General features: G+C 52.5%; 1 protein-coding gene across 1 annotated transcript; it reads left to right on the plus strand.

The window, feature by feature from the left end:
* The first annotated feature begins 861 nt into the window (after positions 1-861).
* On the plus strand, positions 862-13139 carry LOC135880224 (dynactin subunit 3-like). The gene is made up of 7 exons (XM_065406402.1): positions 862-955; positions 1934-2018; positions 3204-3290; positions 4337-4420; positions 5388-5446; positions 11352-11411; positions 12589-13139. The coding sequence occupies exons 1-7, from the start codon at positions 869-871 to the stop codon at positions 12676-12678; spliced, it is 552 nt and encodes a 183-aa protein (XP_065262474.1). The 5' UTR covers positions 862-868; the 3' UTR covers positions 12679-13139.
* The last annotated feature ends 6663 nt before the right edge of the window (positions 13140-19802 follow it).

Genomic DNA, 19802 nt, shown 5'->3' on the forward strand with positions numbered 1-19802 from the left:
GAGAGCCCGAGGCCCCTGTTCTGACCAGGCCCCGTTGGGCTGGCGTGGCACATCCGCAGAGAGAGACACGGCCACAGACAGAGCTCGTGGCTACTGCCCCCTCCCCGCCCCAGCTAGTGCTAGAAACGCCAGGGCTCTCCCCCCTGGTCCCTAGGTTCCCCGGCAGCGACCCGGCTCTGGCGATGTATTGCCCTACGCGCAGGGAAGCCGAAGCCCCACAGCCAGGTTCTTTCCCCCTGGGACTGAGCTGCTAGCTGGGCTGTGACCAGCAAACCCTCCCGAAGCCGCAAGCTTTCCCGGGCCCCTGGCGGGCTGGGCAGGCCGGGGAGGGAGAACGGGAGAAGGCGCGGACAGATCTTTGGGCAGCCGTGGGGGGGTGGTCGGAGGGGGCTCCGGGCTCCATCCCAGGGGAGCTGGGCTCCCAGCGGGGGACCCAGTGGAGATGGTGAGAGAGGAGGGCCTGCCAGGGGGCATTGTGAAACCCATCACAGCCTGGCCGGAGGGTCAGTGGGCCTGGCCCCCATTAGACCCATAACCCCCCCCCCCAGGGTCACACCCAGGGCAGGATCCTCGGGGGCTGACGCCGTTTCGGCTCGGGGCAGGGGGCCCAGCTGGCTACAGTGTCCGTGTTTGTCACCCAGCTCAGTGCAGGCTGGGTCACACCGTCTCCATGGCAACACTTGGAGCTGGGGGGAGCAGGGCGTGCGGGGACATGTCATCTCCATGGCAACACACCGTCCTTTTAAATTAACCACGTCCGGGTCATTAGCCCCCGCCTTCGCCTCTGACTTGAGGAGAGGCCGCGTTCGATTGGCTCCTGTCACGGAGAAGCCCCGCCCCCACTTCCGGCTTGCTGGGTGTTGACAAGATGGCGGCGATCGGGGGGCTGCAGGACCGGGTGGAGGCGCTGGAGCGCCGGGTGTTCGGGGCCGGGGAGGCCCGCGGGCCGCGCAAGGTGCGGGGCCGGGCTCCTGAGCACCCCCCGCCCGGCTTGTATGTGACCCTCTGGAGCGGGGCCCGGGCGGGGAGCTGCCCCCCCCCCTCCCCAGGGGACCATCCAGGGGATCGTTCCCTGCGGCTCGGGGCCTAGTGCCCGGGCAGGTGGCTCCAGCCTCCGCATTGGGGGTAGCAGCCCGGGGGGGGCGGGGATTGGCCCCCGAGGGGCTCATGGGGGCGCGCGGGGGGGTTGCCCCCCGAGGGGCTATGGGGGGAGGGGCGCGGGGGGGGGATTGGCCCCCGAGGGGCTCATGGGGGGGGGGGGGCAGCCAAGCTCTGGCTGTTTGTTCTTTCTGCAGCCAGACCCTGCTCCCTGCCGCCCCCGGCTGCGGGTTCTTGTCCCGCGGGCCTTGCTCGCTCCACTCCTGCCCTGAGCGATGCTCCCCGGCCAGCAGAGCTCCCCCGGGGGCGGGGCCCTGAGGGATAGGGCGGAGCCTCTTGTCCCAATGCCGCCGACGGGCTGCCTAGCTCGGGGCTGCTTCATTTACTTCTGAACTGCAGCCACCCCTGGGGTACAACGTGGGCTCTGTTTAGCAGCCTGTAGTAACGTTCTGGAACTATTCAGGCCGCTAGGGGGGAGGGGTAGCTCAGTGGTTTGAGCATTGGCCTGCTAAACCCAGGGTTGTGAGTTCAATCCTTGAGGGGGCCACTTAGGGATCTGGGGCAAAAAATCAGTACTTGGTCCTGCTAGTGAAGGCAGGGGGCTGGACTCGATGACCTTTTGGGCTCATAGACTTTCCAGCTCTATGAGATAGATATATCTCCATATGTTGTTGTTAAATATGCTGCATGTGAATGTTAGTAACCGAAACAGTTTTAAATAGACATTTTATCTTTTCTCACTGCTGGTCTGTTCCTGACAGTTTAGTTGTGGGATCCTAGTTAGAAGTGTCACTTAATCACTGTTTGGTTTATAACACCATCGCTTTCCTTCTAGGCAGCAGATGGCTTGGTGAAAGTTCAGGTGGCTTTGGGGAACATTGCAAGCAAAAGAGAGAGGATTAAAATTTTGTATAAGAAAAGTAAGTATTCGTCCAGCATTTGTGTTTTGTGGTTTTTTTTTTTTTTTTTTTTAACCCCCAGGGTTTAGATCCAAATTGTATTTTACATGGTGGTCTTGTTGGGTGGCCTGTCTGAGATCATTTGAGTTGTGTTTCGGAGTGGGTTTAAAAACAACCCTGATAATTAGCTCCTTGGGAGGCAAAGGACTGAGTAGACAAGCTGGCATCTCTCGAGAGCAGTGTACCTCTTGAGAGGTGAGAATAAGGAATCTACTTTGGTTTCTGTTTCGGTATCCGAGATCTAAAAGCTAAGGTTTCAGCTTTACTCCTTCCCTAGGACTGTGTGTGCTATTCCCCTGTGATCAGATCCCCCTAGAAATCCGCAGCCCATCAGGCCTGATGTCATCAGAAAGGGGTAGTACATGTTCAATGTATGTCCACCTGCAGAAAATCAGGGGCTTTGACTGCTCACTGGCATTGGAGCTTATTTCTCCCTGTTGAGTGTAGCCATACCCTCAGATTGCAAACAACCTTGGGATTTTTGTAACAGGGGAGAGATGTCGCAGAAAGAGCATGCTGTGCCTGGAGGAGACAGAGTGGTGCCACTTTAGCACACCCTCAGCCAGCTTCAGAAGGCAAGACTTGCGTGTGTAAAGGAAAGACATTTCAGAGGGCAGGGGAAGTAGCAGGCCACATGATGGAAAGTGAGCACTCTGTGCCCTCCCTTTAAAGAATGGACTGTGAATTCTGCAGTTGAATTTAAAATTGGCTAATGTGATACTTATCAGGTTAGTGGGACCTTCTGTAAATAATGGGTGCCTATTGGCGTTGGGCCATGTGAGTACACACTTTTTTAATAAGATCAAACAAAGAAACTTACAGGCTTGGTGCAGCAAGTCAACTTTGTACTGTTGACTCAAAAGCCATTCCTCTCCGATCCCCCAGTGAAGATGCCTCTGCATCTTGGTACATCTGAATTGTTGTCTAATACAGTTAGCCAGCTCAGATTTGTAAGCTCTTTGAAGCAGAGTGTGTCTTTCAGATGTTCTATAAAATGCTGTGTAAGTTCATGGTACTGTAGAAGTACTGTAGCTGCTGATTCTTTTTAACAACATCTTGTAGTAAGTAGGAAGTTGTGACAGGCAGTATTTCCAGAAGTAGTCACTTCTCTTCTTCTCCCTCCCTGTCATCTACTTCTGATCTTAGTTGAAGATTTAATAAAATATCTGGATCCTCAGTACATTGATCGAATGGCTGTTCCCGATGCCATGAAACTGCAGTTCATCTTAGCAGGTATGTCATGAAATGGAAGGAGTATGCTCATTCCCCAAAAGCTCACAAGACAAGTTGAGGGGTGGGGGGTGGGATTTTAATTGAATGCAATTCATTTAATCTCTCTCAGTCATGGGCTTAGGACAGAAATGCCTCCTTTAGTGTCTAGTCTTCCCCTGTAAACTGGCTAATGCTTCAGTAAAAGATCAGAAATGGAGAAACTACAGTATGAATTGTACAGAGAAGAACAAGTGTGGTTCAGTCCCCAGTCTCTGGATCCCTGGCAAGCACTTGGAATGCAACTGGCACAGTGGAGCCAGTTCCTGCATGAGGAGTGCTTTTCTCGCTATTGAAGGCCTTCCCTGAATGATTAAGGAGCGACATTGGCTCCCTCTGAGTCTGTCTGGCCTTTGGTCAGAAGCTTGGGGGGGGGTGTGAGGAAAGGGGTGTGTGGAATTGCTGCCCTATGTCTCGCAACTGTTGCTGTAACAATAGTGTTCATAAGAGCAGTTAAGTGTATATATACTGTGATGTGCATTAAATATCCATACCCTGTCCAGCTCTCACACAGGGGATCTGAGTCGCCCCTCTCCCGTGGTAGGTGTGTGTAACTCCAGTGGCGTTTCCCCCGATTCAGACTGGTGTAAGTGTGGGAGAGTCAGAGCCATGAGGTTGATTTTTAATGGGGCTCAACAACTGAGCCAATGAAAGAGCAAAAAGCATGTGCTTTTTCCATTGCTAGCTTAGTGAGGAACATCCTGGCTTCTGCTCTTGGTTCTTCCCTTTATATACTGTGTGCCGCCTTTGAGCTTCTGTTTCCCCATCTGATAATGCCTACCCCAGAAAAGATGGGGGATGTTTGCGAAAGGCACAGAGATCCTTGGTTGAAAGGTGCGATGGTAACGCAAAGTATCATTGCGGTGAAGTCTTTCTGCTGCATGTAGGGTTGATTGCCTTATGAGAAGGGGAAGCTGAACCAGGCCAATTAATCAACTTACTTTTTCTCATCTGTGAAAAGCTGAAATAGTGTTTGCCTTAAACTTCTCCTTCTCTGTCCTTTAAACCAGAGGAGCAGTTTATTCTTTCCCAAGTCGCCCTTCTGGACCAGGTGAACAACCTCCAGCCGTTCTTGGACAGTGCACACATCAAAGGTAACACATGCTCATCTGCAAGCTACCTTTTCATAGCGGCTGTCCTGCAGTTAGCGAAGACAAGTGGCCTCTTTCATTCCCCTGGCACTCAGAACAGTGTGGAAATGCTGTTTTTAAAAGTTCTCTAGCTGCCTGCCTCAAAGAACCGGAAACCATTGTAAGAGTTTCCATCTCTGACGAGTTTGCAATCTGAGCGCTAAAGCAGTGCAGCAGCATGCAGACTGTGGCCTGGCCGTCCTCTTCAGCAACATGGGCGTGAATGTATTCTCCTGGCTACGACACTGCCACTGTACAGGGAGGCTGAATTTAAGTGACCCCAGAGCCATGTTCTACTAGCAAGGCTGTTAAATAGTCCTGAGATGCTGGTCCAGTGAGCCAGCGTAATCGTGGGGGGAAATGGAGGCCAACAGATACACACTTTACGCTACAGAATCCTTAGAATCTTATAGGGGGAAACCCAGTAGAACATCTCCTTTCTAAGGTGTAGCTTCCCGTTCACTGAGTATCCCTGCTCCTTGCATGGTGAGGTCTCTGTAGTCTCCATGCAGTTGCTTACCAGTAACAGTCACATATAGTAATCCAGTTGTGTGCTTCATACAAGTCTCTTGGGCATCTAATCCTCAGCTTGGGACCCATAGCTCCTGGCCCCAGAAGCAGCAGAGGGGTGACTTTGGAAAGTTGTTTTCAGCTGGTTCTGATCAGCGTATACACAAACAACTAAAACGTTGGCATTTCACTTACTTTGCAGGACAGTGGCAGTAACCAGTGGTGGTCTGGTGGCCAGTAGTATTTAGCTTCGGGGCATTTCTGAGCTGTAATGTGCTTCGGCTGACAAAGAAATGTATTAAATTAATCCCAATAGAAAGATTTTAAATACGCTCTTAGACAGTCGCCTCTACTTTGGTAGCTGCAATTCCTGGATGTCAGAACTAAGCAGGGACTGACTCTTGTTCTGTGTGCTTTGCAGCTGCTCCTGACCATGCTGCCAGACTGCAGCGACTTGCTCAAATCCACATCCAGCAGCAGGTAGAGTGAATACTCAAAATGGTTAATCTTCAGTGGGCAGGGATGGGGCCTCTTGTTAACCATAGGTAATTCCTGGGCAGGGATGGGGCCTCTTGTTAACCATAGGTAATTCCTGGGCAAGGATGGGGCCTCTTGTTAACCATAGGTAATTCCTGGGCAAGGATGGGGCCTCTTGTTAACCATAGGTAATTCCTGGGCAAGGATGGGGTAACTAGTAGCACAGACTACAGCCACTCTAGTTAAGATTATCAGTATTTCTTCTTTCCATTACATTGTTTTCAGTTTGTCCAAATCATGGAATTTCCAGGAGTCAGAAGAGATCTCTGCTCAGGGACATCTCCGTGTACAAATAGCTTTGGGTGGCTTTTTAAAAACCACAGTGGATTTAACGGAGTAACATTTCTACGTTAGAGAGAGAGTAACTGGGGCATGGAGAGGTGAAGTGACCAGCCCAACATCACACAGGAAGTTTGGGGCAGAGCTGGGAAGTGAACCCAGAGCTCCTGAATCCCAGACCAGTGTCTTACTCCCCAAACCATTCACCCTTGTACCCTGGTGTGTTCGTATTACTAGCTCCTTTGTCTCTTCTTCCCCCAGTTCTGTACCTCCGCATTAGGGCTTGTCTCTTTTGCAGCCTTAGGCTCCTTGGGCGGGTGACTCGCTGACTGTGTCTGTAGATTGCCTAGCCCAATAAGGGCCTGATCCCAGCTGGGGCATGTGGCCACTAATGCCGTGTAGATTTTGTAGTACCTGGAGGCCTCACTCGGGATCCTGTTGTGTAGGAGCTGTTGCTGTCCCAAGACACTTGCGCTCTGGGGAGATAAGCCGTGTACAAAGGGTGCAGCGAGAGGGAGGCAGTCAAATATTATATTGGTGGAGTCATTTGACTGAAAGGTTCCTGAATGCCAGGCCTTCCTGTCCACTGCCTCCCCATGACTTCCTTTTGCTGCCTTGTACTGCTCAGTTTAACAGCACTAATAAGAGATGAATCTCAGACCTGTTGACGGCTGTGAACTCACCCTTTAGTGAACACAACAAAGGATAAATTCATCACAGGCCCCCACCTAGGTTAAAAGTTGTTTTGGACTGAGTGACTGGAGGTTGCTATAATTTGTGAATCATGGGGAGCAATTTTATTTTGTGGGGAATGTTGGGGGGGGGGGGGGGGGGAGACTAGACAGGTGAAGGCTTCCTGGGAAGGGAGAGGTATCTGGGGGTGGGGCAGTAGAGAAATAGAGGGAGATGGGTTTGGGAATGCAGCGAGGGGAGTTATGGGGAGAGGGATAAATGGGGATGGATGGTAGGGGAGGCAAGAGAGGTTGGGGGCTCAGGTGCAGGAGGTACAGCACCCCCTAGCTCTGCCAGTTTCCCTTAACTGCTGTGCCAGGGAGGGTTCTAATGCTTTTGTGATAGATAAGTGAAATGAGATGGTCTCCTAGGAGTAGGTTTAAGGGAGTTGTAAAAGGCTGAGAAGTGGTTCTTAAATTGTACACTTGTGCTCTTTCTGGGGAGCTGGCTAAGGGCTTGTCCGCACTTGAAGTGCTGCAGCGGCACTGCTGTCCTGCTTCAGTGTAGACACAACCTATGCTGTCGGGAAGGGTTCTCCCATTGGCATAGGGAATCCACCTCCCCTCAAGCAGTAGCTTGGTATCAAGCGGAGTGCCCCAAGGGTCGGTCCTGGTGCCGGTTTTGTTCAATATTTTCATTAATGATCTGGAGCAGGGATCCCCAGCGTGGTGCCCGCTGGCACCATGGTCTAAGTGCGCCCGTGTACTGTCTGGCGGATGAGCATCCGCCGAAATGCCGCCGACAAGCTGCGTCATCCAGAGGTGTCGCCGCCGAAATGCCGCTGATTTTTGGCGGTATTTCGGCGGCAATGCCTCTGGATGACACTGCTTGTCGGCGGCATTTCGGCGGCAACGCCTATTGACGTTGCCGCTAGTTGGCGGCATTTCGGCAGATGCTCGTCCTCCGCGGCTCGTCATCTGGCGCCCACCAGACGAAAAAGGTTGGGGACCACTGATCTGGAGGATGGCGTGGATTGCACTCTCAGCAAGTTTGCAGATGACACTAAACTGGGAGGAGTGATAGATACGCTGGAGGGTAGGGATAGGATACAGAGGGACCTAGACAAATTAGAGGATTGGGCCAAAAGAAACCTGATGAAGATTGGGCCAAAAGAAACCTTGTTCAACAAGGACAAGTGCAGAGTCCTGCACTTAGGACGGAAGAATCCCATGCACTGCTACAGACTAGGGACCGAATGGCTAGGCAGCAGTTCTGCAGAAAAGGACCTAGGGGTTACAGTAGACGAGAAGCTGGATATGAGTCGACAGTGTGCTCTTGATATTCTATGATTCTATGATGAAAGAATTCTGATGACCTAGCGCTGGCTACGCTGGGGATTAGGTCAGCTGAACTGCATCACTCAGGGGTGGATTTTTCTCATCCCTGAGCAATGTAGTTAAACCAACCTGGTTTGCTAGTGTACACCAGGCCTACGTGTGTGAGTGTACGGCAGGATCTGGAACCACCAGAATCATACAGTGCCAAGGGCCAGTATGAGTGTGTGCTATTGAGGCATTGCTTGAAGAGAGGCGAGGGAGGGTGACATGGGGCAGCCTTTTGCTCCTTCAGTAGTGCTAGATGGCATCCTGTGGGTAATGGTAGATGGGCTTTTTGTGACAGACAAGGTCCAGGCCCCCCAGGAGTCAACAAGGGTCTGAACCCCAAAGAATAAGCAACTGAATCAACTGGTTATACACAGCAACAGAGAGTCCTGTGGCACCTTTAAGACTAACAGATGTATTAGCAGTGTTATGGTGTAGAAATGTGTCAAGTAAGGTCTTTTATGGAAGCTTGTGATGGTCATGAGGTGATATGTACACAGGTAATGGTTTTATGTGTGTAGAACAGTGTAATTGTAACTAGGGCCTGGCCTACACTAAAGAGTTAGGTCAGCCCATCTTACGCCAATGAGGGTGTAAAAAATCCAGCCCCCTGAGTGAAATTAAGTTGACCTAGCCCCTGCCATTAGCATAGGCACTGTCCATGCTGCGTCTGTGCTACCGTAGCATTTCAGGTGTAGACAAGCCCTACAATGCAACTGCAGCATCACCTCACAACAGGAGGTGAATGAATCAGGCAGGGCGGGTTACAGGCTAGCTGTTTGCAAAGGTAACTGCAAGGATCTAGCACTGTACAAACCGAGGGAAAGACAATGGGGACCATTATGTTTAATAGACATTGAAACTGAAAAGAAATCCTAAGGTCTTGGAAAACTAAGGCCTGCCGCCCCTACCCCGGGGCTGCGGCAGCGGGGCTCCACCGGCAATTTAAAGAGCCTGGGGCTCCCCGCAGCGGCTGGAGCCCGGAGCTCTTTAAATCCCCGCTGGAGCCCTGCCGCCCTTACGCCGATATAACGGGGTTTCAGCTATAACGCGGTAGGGATTTTTGGCTCCCCGTGACCGTGTTATAGCAGGGTAGAGGTGTATATTGATTTCAATTACAACTGTACAAAGTGTACAGTGCTCACTTCATATTTATTTTTTATTACGAATATGTGCACTGTAAAAAACAAAAGAAATAATTTTCAATTCACCTAATACAAGTACTGTAGTGCAATCTCTTTATCGTGAAAGTTGAACTTACAAACGTAGAATTATGTACAAAAACCACTTGCATTCAGAAACAAAACAATGTAAAACTTTAGAGCCTACAAGTCCAATCAATCCTACTTGTTCAGCCAATCGCTCAGATAAACAAGTTTGTTTACATTTGCAGAAGATAATGCTGCCGGCATCGCAAGATATTTACATGCCAGATGTGCTAAAGATTCATATGTCCCTTTTTGCTTCAACCACTATTCCAGGGGACATGCGTCCATGCTGATGACGGGTTCTGCTCGATAACGATCCAAAGCAGTGCGGACTGACACATGTTCATTTTCATTATCTGAGTCAGATGCCACCAGCAGAAGGTTGATTTTCGTTTTTGGTGGTTTGGGTTTTGCAGTTTCCACATCAGAGTGTTGCTCTTTTAAGACTTCTGAAAGCATGCTCCACACCTCGTCCCTCTCAGATTTTGGAAGGCACTTCAGATTCTTAAACCTTGGGTCAAGTGCTGTAGCAATGTTTAGAAATCTCACATTGGTACCTTCTTTGCATTTTGTCAAATTTGCGGTGAAAGTGAACAACATGTGCTGGGTCATCATCTGAGACTGCTATAACATGAAATATATGGCAGAATGTGGGTAAAACTCAGAGCAGGAGACATACAATTCTCCCCCAAGGAGTTCAGTCACAAATTTAATTAACGCAATTAGTTTTTTAATGAGCGTCATCAGCATGGACGCATGTCCTCTGGAATGATGGCCAAAACATGAAGAAGCATATCAAACTTAAGCCCATCTGGCATGTAAATATCTTGCGATGCCAGCTACAAAAGTGCCATGCGAACACCCTCTTCTCACTTTCAGGTGACATTGTAAATAAGAAGCAGGCAGCATTATCTCTCGTAAATGTAAACAAACTTGTTTGTCTGAGCGATTGGCTGAACAAGAAATAGGACTGAGTGGACTTGTAGGCTCTAAAGTTTTACATTGTTTTGGTTTTGAGTGCAGTTATGTGACACAAAAAAATTACATTTGTAAGTTGCACTTTCACGATAGAGGTTGCACTACAGTACTTGTATGAGGGGAAATGAAAAATACTGTTTCTTTTGTTTATCATTTTTACAGTGCAAATATTTGTAATAAAAAATAATATAAAGTGAGCAGTGTGCACTTTGTATTCTGTGTTGTAATTGAAATCGATGTATTTGAAAATGTAAAAACCCATCCAAAAATATTTAATACATTTCAATTGATATTCTGTTGTGTAACAGTATGATTAAGCGCGATTAATTTTTTTGAGTTAATCATGTGAGTTAACTGCGATTAATCGACATCTCTAGAATTTAGCTAATACAGAAGTGAAGCCTGAGATTGCATGTGTCTCTTTTCTGTGTAACTTTGCTTTTCCTCACTATTTCATCTTCGGATCTGCGTTTTCTGTGAAATCCTGTTTGCTTTTACCCCAAGCAGGTGTCTGGTGTGCAAACTGTGGGGAGTGTGTGCACCAAAGTGAAGTGATAACTGGGGGCAGGTTTCACTCCTTCGGGGGTGACGAACCAGAGGGGAAAAGTCTGAGTGTCTGGTAGTTAAGAACTCAGGGAGATGGATTTGGGGGGTGGGGGTGACTCGGGACCAGAAGGGCTAGTGGAGGGTGGAAGCCAGCGTTGAGAACCTTATGCTTGTAGGCTGGCTAGTGGTGTCAGGGCTCTGAGCCACAGCAGCACAGCCAGAAGGCACCCGAAGTTACAGGCAGGCGGGGACAACCCCTTACAGGTCTGGGTGATCCCCAGAATGTGTGTGTGGTACTGGGGCGCACTGGGGCATTGCTGGAAGAGGGAGCGAAGGCTGTTGCCTAGGCAACCTGAGCGTTGCCTGGGTTTCAGAAGCTTGGGTTTTGCTCAGCTCCGTGTTCTGCAGGGGGATGACATTCCGCCCAGCAGCCTTCTCTCTGCATTAGCATAGATGTTGCCATTGAGTGTCCAGTACTGCCAGCCCCTGTGCTTTAGACACTTCATTTGCTTTGTGGTTTCCTGCACCTCATTTGGTTGTCCTTTTCCGTGACCGTCAGAACTTCCCGCAGCAACCCTGATCGCAGCCTGGAACAGCCAAATGCGAAGCCAGGCTCTGACCTGGGCCGAGGCGCTTCCCCCGCCTCAGTTTCCCTAGGATAGTTACCTTCCTCCCGGGGGCTGGGAGGTAAATGCTCTGAAGTGCTTTGGAGCTGGAAAGTGCTGTATCCAGATCAGGATGTCCCTTATTGCCTGTTCACTCAGCGCTCTCCTCCTGTTGCAGGACCAGTGCGAAGCAGTAACCGAAAACGTCCGGATGCTCCTAGAAGACTACAATAAAATGGTATCCTTTAACCCAGGGCCACGGGCACAGCCCAGCCAGCAGGTGGGGCGCTGGCGGCTTGCAGGACCATTGTTAATCTGAAAATAGCTGTACCAAGTGGCAGAACGACACTCTAAGGATTCTTCAGCTCATTGGATATCTTGGGTAGCTGACTGTTCTAGCCCCCAGCTTTTGAAAAGAGAGAGCCATCTGTGTATCGTGCTGTCCCCTATGGCGCAGCCTCTGTTCGGTGTGTGACACACAGCGTGTGTCATGTTACCCAAGCGCTGATACTGCCCTGAGCGTCCAGTTAGCCCAGTGAGTGAGCGCCTAGATCCCCCCTCACTGAGAGGAGCTCACGCTGGGCTAGGAGCCCTGCGGCCTGAACGCCTCACGAGGGCTGGTCTCAACACAACAGCAGAGAAACCTGTTCGTTTGCACTCTCCATTCTAACAGCTTCTTGCCCAGAGCCCATCCTGGACCGGGAGCCGTCAGCATGTGGGTCGCTTGGACTGCTGATCACTGAGAGCACTGCCTGAGCTACATTAATGGCTCTTGTGGTACCTTAGAGACTAACACATTTATTAGAGCATAAGCTTTCGTACGCTACAGCCCACTTCTTCGGATGCAGCCCACGAAAGCTTATGCTCTAATAAATTTGTTAGTCTCTAAGGTGCCACAAGTACTCCTGTTCTTTTTGCGGATACAGACTAACACGGCTGCTACTCTGAAACCTGTCATTAATGGCTCTGCTACCTTCAGAGTGAGAAGTGTGGATGCCAAATGAAGGCTGTAGGCCTCCTTCCTGTGGCGTGGCAGACTAGAGAGCAGGGCGTCAGGTGGGCTGTTCTGACTCTGTACTAAACTCCGCTGTCATCTTGGGCCCTTGCAATCCCAGCTCTGGGAGAGCCTCCTCAGGGTCAGCACAGTGCTTCCCTGGGCTTGAATCTGATCGCTTGCTCTCTACTTGCTGTGGTGCATGAGCCCAGGCTCCGCTGTTACCTGTCACAGGGGAGAGGGGGAGGCCCCAGGCCTGTTCCGTGTTCACCTCTGTACGAATCAGGTGTCTGACAGTGGCTGGGCTCAGTCTGGCTTCTGAGAGTCTCCTGGGTTCATTCTCCGGGACCACGCCAGCCTCGGCTTCGCTACCACGTTCTTTGCCACATTCTACCTCTTCTTCCTTAAAAGCCTTCTTCAGACCCTGCTTCTGTCTAAGCAGTTCGTCCAGTGGGATGAAATGCTGACGCAGCTGGAAGCGGCCAAGCAGGTGAAGCCTACGGCAGAGTGATGGCAGCGATGTATCACCAGGAGAAATGCAGCCTGCAGCCTGCAGGGCAGCACCGAGCTTGGGTGAACTGGGGAGGATTGCAGCTGTACTGGCACCACAGGTTCCAGTATGCAATGCTCTGGCCTGGCTGCTTGGAGCAGAGCGCTGCATGCTGGGACTTGTAGTCTCAGTGGGCTGCACCTACATATTGGAGATGAAGGTGGCTGCCAGTGATGCCATAGGTTCTTGTAACCCACTTTTGGCCTTTGAGCTGCACTTTGCCCTCCCCCCCTCTTAAAAATGAAGTCAGCTGACTGGCGTCCTGTTCGAACTCGACTGTCTGCACTCCTCCTGACTTGCACTTCCATGAAATAACTGACTTCTAATTTATTTAAAACTCCCTGCTCAGCTCACTGTTTGGGATATGACGGAAACGTGAATCTATTACACTTACTTGTGGACCAGAATAAAATCCTCAGACGTTAACTGCGTTGTGGCTCACTTGCTGTTCTTTGCTAACTTCTGGAGTTATGGTAAAAACATAAGAATGGCCACACTGGCTGAGACCAAAGGTCCATCTAGCCCCATGTCCTGTCTTCCGACAGTGGCCAATGCCAGGTGCCCCATAGGGAATGAACAGAACAGGTAATCATCAAGTGATCCATCCCCTGTCGCCCATTCCCAGCTTCTGGCAAACAGAGACTAGGGACACTATTCCTGCCCGTCCTGGCTAATAGCCATGGATGGACCTATCCTCCATGAATTTATCTAGTTCTTTTTGAACCCTGTTATAGTCTTGGCCTTCACAACGTCCTCTGGCAAAGAGTTCCACAGGTTGACTGCGTTGTGTGAAGAAATACTTCCTTTTGTTTGTTTTAAACCTGCTGCCTATTCATTTCATTTGGTGACCCCTAGTTCTTGTGTTCCGAGCAGTAAATAACACTTCCTTATTTACTTTCTTCCCACCAGTCATGATTTTACAGACCCCTATCATATCCCCCCTTAGTTGTCTCTTTTCCAAGCTGAACAGTCCCCGTCTGATTAGTCTCTCCGCATGTGGAAGGTGTTCCACATCCCGGATCATTTTTGTTGCCCTTTCTGTACCTTTTCCAATTCCAATATGGTGCTGCTAGTGGCATGGGAGTTCACGTGGTCCCAATGATGGGTGTGCTGCTGGTGCCACCGTGATGAAATCTCCCTTGCGTAACCGCAGATACCTGCTGCTGTACCAGCGTGGGGCTCACGGTAAGCTTCCTCACAGCAGGGCCAAGATGTATGTTGATAGCTGACTAAATAGCCGTGGGCGCTGGACAGGCCGGCAGGAACTGCTCTGACTGGCCCCAGGCAGTAAATTTCAGCCGGGTCTCTGGCACAGCGGGGGAGACTGTGCCCATTGGATAATCCCATGGCAGTCGGGGGAGAGCTAGCTGAGCTGCTTTGGGTGGCTGGTGCATGTGCTCTTAGGGACTCCAGTCAATCCGGTCAGACTGTAAATCCCGCCCGTGAGAAAAGGGCCATTTCCTCTGGTGCCCACCCACCTTCCTTGGCACAGGACTGAGAGCTCGTGAAGTCAGGGGGAAAGTTCTGCCCCCTTCCCCTGCTTTGTAGCTCAGTCCCAAGAGGGAAAATAAGGCCAGGTGCCTGCAGTGCGAGGGCATAAAAGTGACGGGTCCTCCTACTCCGAGAACTGGAGAGAAGCCCAGCCGGTAGGGGCCGGATCCGTCGCAGGCTGACAGGCCCCATGCCCACTAGGATCCATTTGGGCCCTTCTTAAAACTTTTGGCTTGAGTAGGTGAAGGGGGAGTGTCCTGGCTAAAGGGGGGCAGCTGTGGAGCCCGGCAGGATCGAATTGGCTGAAGAGGTGGCACCAGCCTCAAGACGAGCTCCGATCTAGAAATCTCCGTGTTGGCTGCAACACAGTTTGTGTTAGGAAACTCTCATCTGTAATGTTAATACATTCCCAGGATGTTTTAGCCCTGGCAGAAGGAGACCCCAGCATCTGTCAGGCAAACTGAAGTCCCCTGTGCTCACGCAGCATTTTCCCCATACGTTATAGCTGGTGCGTAAGGAGCCGGTCGTCCTGTTCCCCAGTGTGCTGTGCTGGTCTGGAGCAGACACCAACTAACACCCCCTCCTGCGCGATCTCTGCTCGGACACTGAGCCAGACGCACCCAGGATCATTTCCTTGCGAGTAGTGGGTGACTGGGAAACAGGCGATGCCATTTTTGGCACAGAGTGCCCCTCCCCCTCCCCTTCGGCCCACGGAGCGGGGCCAGGATCGCAGCCCGAGTTTGGGAAATGCTGCCTCAGCGCGCAGGGCCGTGAGGGTGCACGGCTGTGCCAACGCTAGATGGCAGCAGAGTTTGCACAGTGACTCTCTCAGCCATGGGCTGGGCCTACTGCCAGCTCCAGAGGCGTCACCCCACGCCCAGCTGCTTGGCCCTGCAGCCCAGGAGCCAGGGGCACGTCGGGGATGAAGCACGGCTGCTCCGCACGGGGCGGGAGGGATGGAGCTAGCAAGTGTCAGCACACTAGTCAACCCGTGCCTGCCCCACATGCCCAGCCTGGCGGCAGCAAGCCAGTCCCCACCCCAGGGAGCGCACCCAATGCACTTGCTACGCTCGCTAACGGCGCGTAGACCTCCGGAGCTGGCCAGGTGTTAGCGAGAGAACACACTGGGCTGCCTGTTGCCATAAGAAACGTCAAGCCCAGGAAATTCAGCGTGCTGCCCTGTGGGGTGCCCGGTGCCAGCAGCCTGCGTTCCTGGAGGAGGCCGTGCTGGGCGACCGGAGGGGTAACGCTGGCAGCCCTGGCAGAGCAGTGCCAGCGAGGGGCTGGGGGAGGCTCACAACTCACAGCTGCTACATCCCAACCCGGCAGGCCAACCTAAGGGCTGCACCCACACGTGGACCCTGCCCCTGCAAACGGGTCTGCTCTCAGCCCCCCGCACTACAGGCAGTGGAGGGTCCGTGCGGCTCCCACAGCTGCTTGTGCTCCCCAGCTGGGCTCCAAGCTGGCCTGGCTGGGGCCTTGAGGGGAAGAGGTGGGGTCCACTCTGGCAAAAAGTGGGAGGGCCCTGGCCCCTCTGCTTCCCCCCCACCCCCCAGTCCGGTGCCACTGGTCCCTGAGCAATTCAGTCTGTGTGTCAGGAATCAGAGCTCTCAGCAGAGCCAGCTCTGGGCAACCTAACGACCACAGCAGAGCCAGCGCCCAGATATCCTAACGAGTACAGCTGGCTGCCTGACTGGCCCTTGGCTCTGCCGCCTGGGCTCTGATTCCTGGCTCCCAACTCCCGCTCCAACCCTGAGGCCCAGCTGCCCCCGGCCCGCTCCCAGGACTCTGCCCCCCAGCGGGCAGTGGTGCACACCCCGAGAGAGCTGGCACGGACGTGGGAGTGGGGAGCAGAAGACGGATGGCTTGGCAAGAACTTACCTAGGGGCCTGGTGAGTCTCCATCCCTTGGAGTCTTTACATCAGGGCTGGGTGTGGGTAGCGAAGATCTGCCATAGCTCAAAGGTTTGCCCTTGGCGGAATGTTTCCTCGGTGAGGTTCTGTGGGCTGGGTGCTGCAGGGGGTCCGACAAGAGGCTCTAACGATCCTTTCTAGCTTTGACATCTAAGAAGGTGGGTAGCTGAGCGTGACGTGCACTGAGCTCAGAGCTCTCCATTCTCACGCCCGCCCTGTACAGATATAAACGACAACACACGGCACCAGGTGGGAGAATCCTAAGTGCCCTAAGTGTGTGTGTGTCAGTGTGTATGTGTGTTGTCCACCTAGGTGTGGCATACAGCACCCTGAGGAGTCCAATCGATGTGTCAGAAACACCCCTGAAACTCGCCAGCCAGCCCCGCTGGCATTTCCTTCTGAGCCCAGGATCCTCCCGGTACATTCTGCCATCAGTCTGGGGGTGGGAGATTGGGGGGAGCTGGCTGGAAAATATTCCGCCAATTTCGGCTTTGATTGTGGCTCTGGGCAGCGGGCGGGGCTGGTGCTGGTGATTTGTGAATCTCTCAGATATCTGGAAATTTTCTAAAAAACCGAGGAGTCCGGTGGCACCTTAAAGACTAACAGATTTATTTGGGCATAAGCTTTAGTGGGTAAAAAACCCACTTCTTCAGATGCATGTGGGTTTTTTACCCATGAAAGCTTCTGCCCAAATAAATCTGTTAGTCTTTAAGGTGCCACCGGACTCCTTGTTGTTTTTGTGGATACAGACTAACACGGCTACCCCGATACTTGGAAATTTACTGTGACTATCACCGGGACCAAACCGCAGCCTCTGGCTCCTTCCCCTTTCCCAGGGCTGCTCTCCTGTATTTTGCGTGGAGCGTCTGCACCACAGTGCAACCCTCAGGCTTGGCTGAATGCCACAAACTCCGTCCAAAGCCGGGCAGACACAAAAGGGCTTGAAAGTGGTTGAATTCGCCTGACTCCCTAATACATGCAAACTAGCCATGCCTGGAATGCAGCCAACTCTAGCAATTAGCATCCAATGGAATAACAGCTAAGAATGACATCAGTCAAGCCACAAGCCAACCCCCCCAGCTGGGGTCCTGCTTAGCGCCCATGGGTGCCTGTCTAGTGGGGTCTCGGCTAAGGGCCCCCCAGACTCACACAGGCAGTTTCTGATATGTCACTCCCAGGTAGGGCAACGTGACTCCTGCTGTGAGCTGGCACCATCGGCTGAGGGGGAGTGAGCCCCTCCGGTCGCTGTCTCCACCTGGGATCGAGCTCCCTTGTGCCCAGAGCTGGCTGCAAGAACAGCTCCTCGGCTGACCCAAATCAGCGCAGCTCCATGGAGCCGGAGGCCGGGGCCATTCACTGCAGCCCAGGAGCGGGGCCGATGGGCCTGTCACACCAGAGCCATGTGGGGAGGGGCTGTCGCCCCCCAGCGCTGGGTTACTGCGGCCGGCTCCCATTGCAAACCCTGGTCTAGCGTGCTGGGCTCGTTCAGGCAGCTGGATCTCTTGCGGCCCCACGCTCTGGGGCGGTGGGGGGCTGTGTTCCCCCGTGGGGGCCCCTCTGGACTCTCGGCCTCATGTTGCCTCTGGCAGCAGCTTCCTGCAGCTTCCCCCTCAGTGTCTGGAGCAAAGAAGGTCCCTGGAGTGGAGCAAAGAGGCGGGGGTCAAACCCCTGCAGAGGTGAGGCCTGTGAGACTGGGCACACAGTGCCCCCCGCCCCCGACACACAGACACCTGCCCTCCCAGCTGTGATGTTATTGATATAATCTGGGACCATACAGAACATGGTTGCAACCAAAGTCCTGTAGTGGCACCAAATCTTGTATAAAGGGGGTCAAACGAGGTGTCCAAGACAAGGTTATGGTTGGCTGGTTAGGATTATGCTGTCTATATGTGTGTATCAATTTTGAAGTTGAAGTTATAAATATTGGCTCTAAACTGTCTGTATTTCAAACTTATGCTATGCTTCTGGGAGACATCCCAGACAAGTTGGTGTTAGCTCTGCCTAGCCTGCTTGATGGCCCATTAAGGACCATCAGCTGTACAACTGACCCATTGAGAGAAGGCAGATACGCCTTGCAACTCACCAAAGTATGCAGGGACTGGCCCATGTGACTCCAGACTCCATTTTGCTGTAATTTTCCACAGTGAGGACAAAGAGGTGTTCTTACACCTGGAAAAGACTATAAAAAGGCTGATGCCTCATCTCCATCTTGTCTTCAATCCTGCTTCTTACCTCTGGAGGGACTTTGCTACAAACTGAAGCTCTGAACAAAGGACTGAGGACCCATCCCAGCTGGGGATGTTCCAGAGACTTGATTTGAACCTGCAGTTTATTCTATCACTGCTACAAGCCTGAACCAAGAACTGTGCCATTACTGTATGTAATTGATTCCATTTAACCAATTCTAACTCTCATCTCTATCTTTTTCCTTTTACGAATAAACCTTTAGATTTTAGATTCTAAAGGATTGGCAACAGCGTGATTTGTGGGTAAGATCTGATTTGTATATTGACCTGGGTCTGGGGCTTGGTCCTATGGGATCAGGAGAACCTTTTTTCTTTTCCTGGGGTATTGGTTTTCATAACCATTCATCCCCATAACGCGTTGCACTGGTGGTGATACTGGGAAACTGGAGTGTCTAAGGGAATTGCTTGTGAGACTTGCGGTTAGCCAGTGGGGTGAGACCGAAGTCCTCTTAGTCTGGCTGGTTTGGTTTGCCTTAGAGGTGGAAAAACCCCAGCCTTGGGCTGTAACTGCCCTGTTTTAAGCGATTTGTCCTGAATTGGCACTCTCAGTTGGGTCCCGCCAGAACCGCATCATTACACCAACCCCACGCTGGCCCTCAGCCAGCCCCGCTCGCCCCTCTTCTGCAGGGACCGTGGCAAGCATGCGAGGGGGCTGAGTCCCCATTCGCTCCTTGGCCTCTCCACGGAGGTGACCCTACGGGAGCCAGGGATGGCGCATTGGCTGGGGCGTCGCTCTATACGTCTAAGGGCTACCCCTGCCTGTAGGGCCATGGGACAGCTCCCAAGAGCCCCCGCCAGCACCCCAGGAGACAGGCTGGGGTGGGAGCCTCAGAAACCCAGGCATTTCCGCAGCCAGGAGAGCCACTGCGCGGCTCTGGGGCTGGATCCTGGCCCATCAGGTTGGCTGTAATGGCAGTGGGTTTCCTTAGACTGCAGGGGGTGCTCTTCTTCCTCTGTAACAGCTCCCTGGCTTCTTGCACTGGCCTCTGACACAGGAAAGGGCTGAGAGACCCCCATCAGGGAGGGGCGAGATTTCCTTGGGGGCTGCACTTGAGGGCCTCTCAATGGCCTTCCGGCCCGACATTTCTGTCATTCTGTGCTCCATGGTGCATCCTCCCGGAGCAGCGCCCAGCCCCACTGCCAGGGGAGGCGAGAGGTGCCCCAGGTGGGGGCCCGGGCTGTCTGAGGACACCTTGCCCCATGGGAGAGGTGACACACTGCACTGCATGGCCGGAAAGGGTGGCATGCCCCCCACTGACCCCTGCGAGCTGCCAGCACTTCCTCACAGGACTGCGGACAGTGACAACATTCGGGGAAGCCAGGCATTGTCAGGGGCCGTCTGCTCTGGTGTCCTGGCTCCAACGGGGGCCAATGTCAGATCCTGCAGATGAAGGCAAACAATTCCTGTGCTGCACTGACCCTACTGGGCCATGGC

The sequence above is a fragment of the Emys orbicularis genome, chromosome 6, assembly GCF_028017835.1.
Source record: "Emys orbicularis isolate rEmyOrb1 chromosome 6, rEmyOrb1.hap1, whole genome shotgun sequence".
In the NCBI taxonomy this organism is placed as follows: Eukaryota; Metazoa; Chordata; order Testudines; family Emydidae; genus Emys; species Emys orbicularis.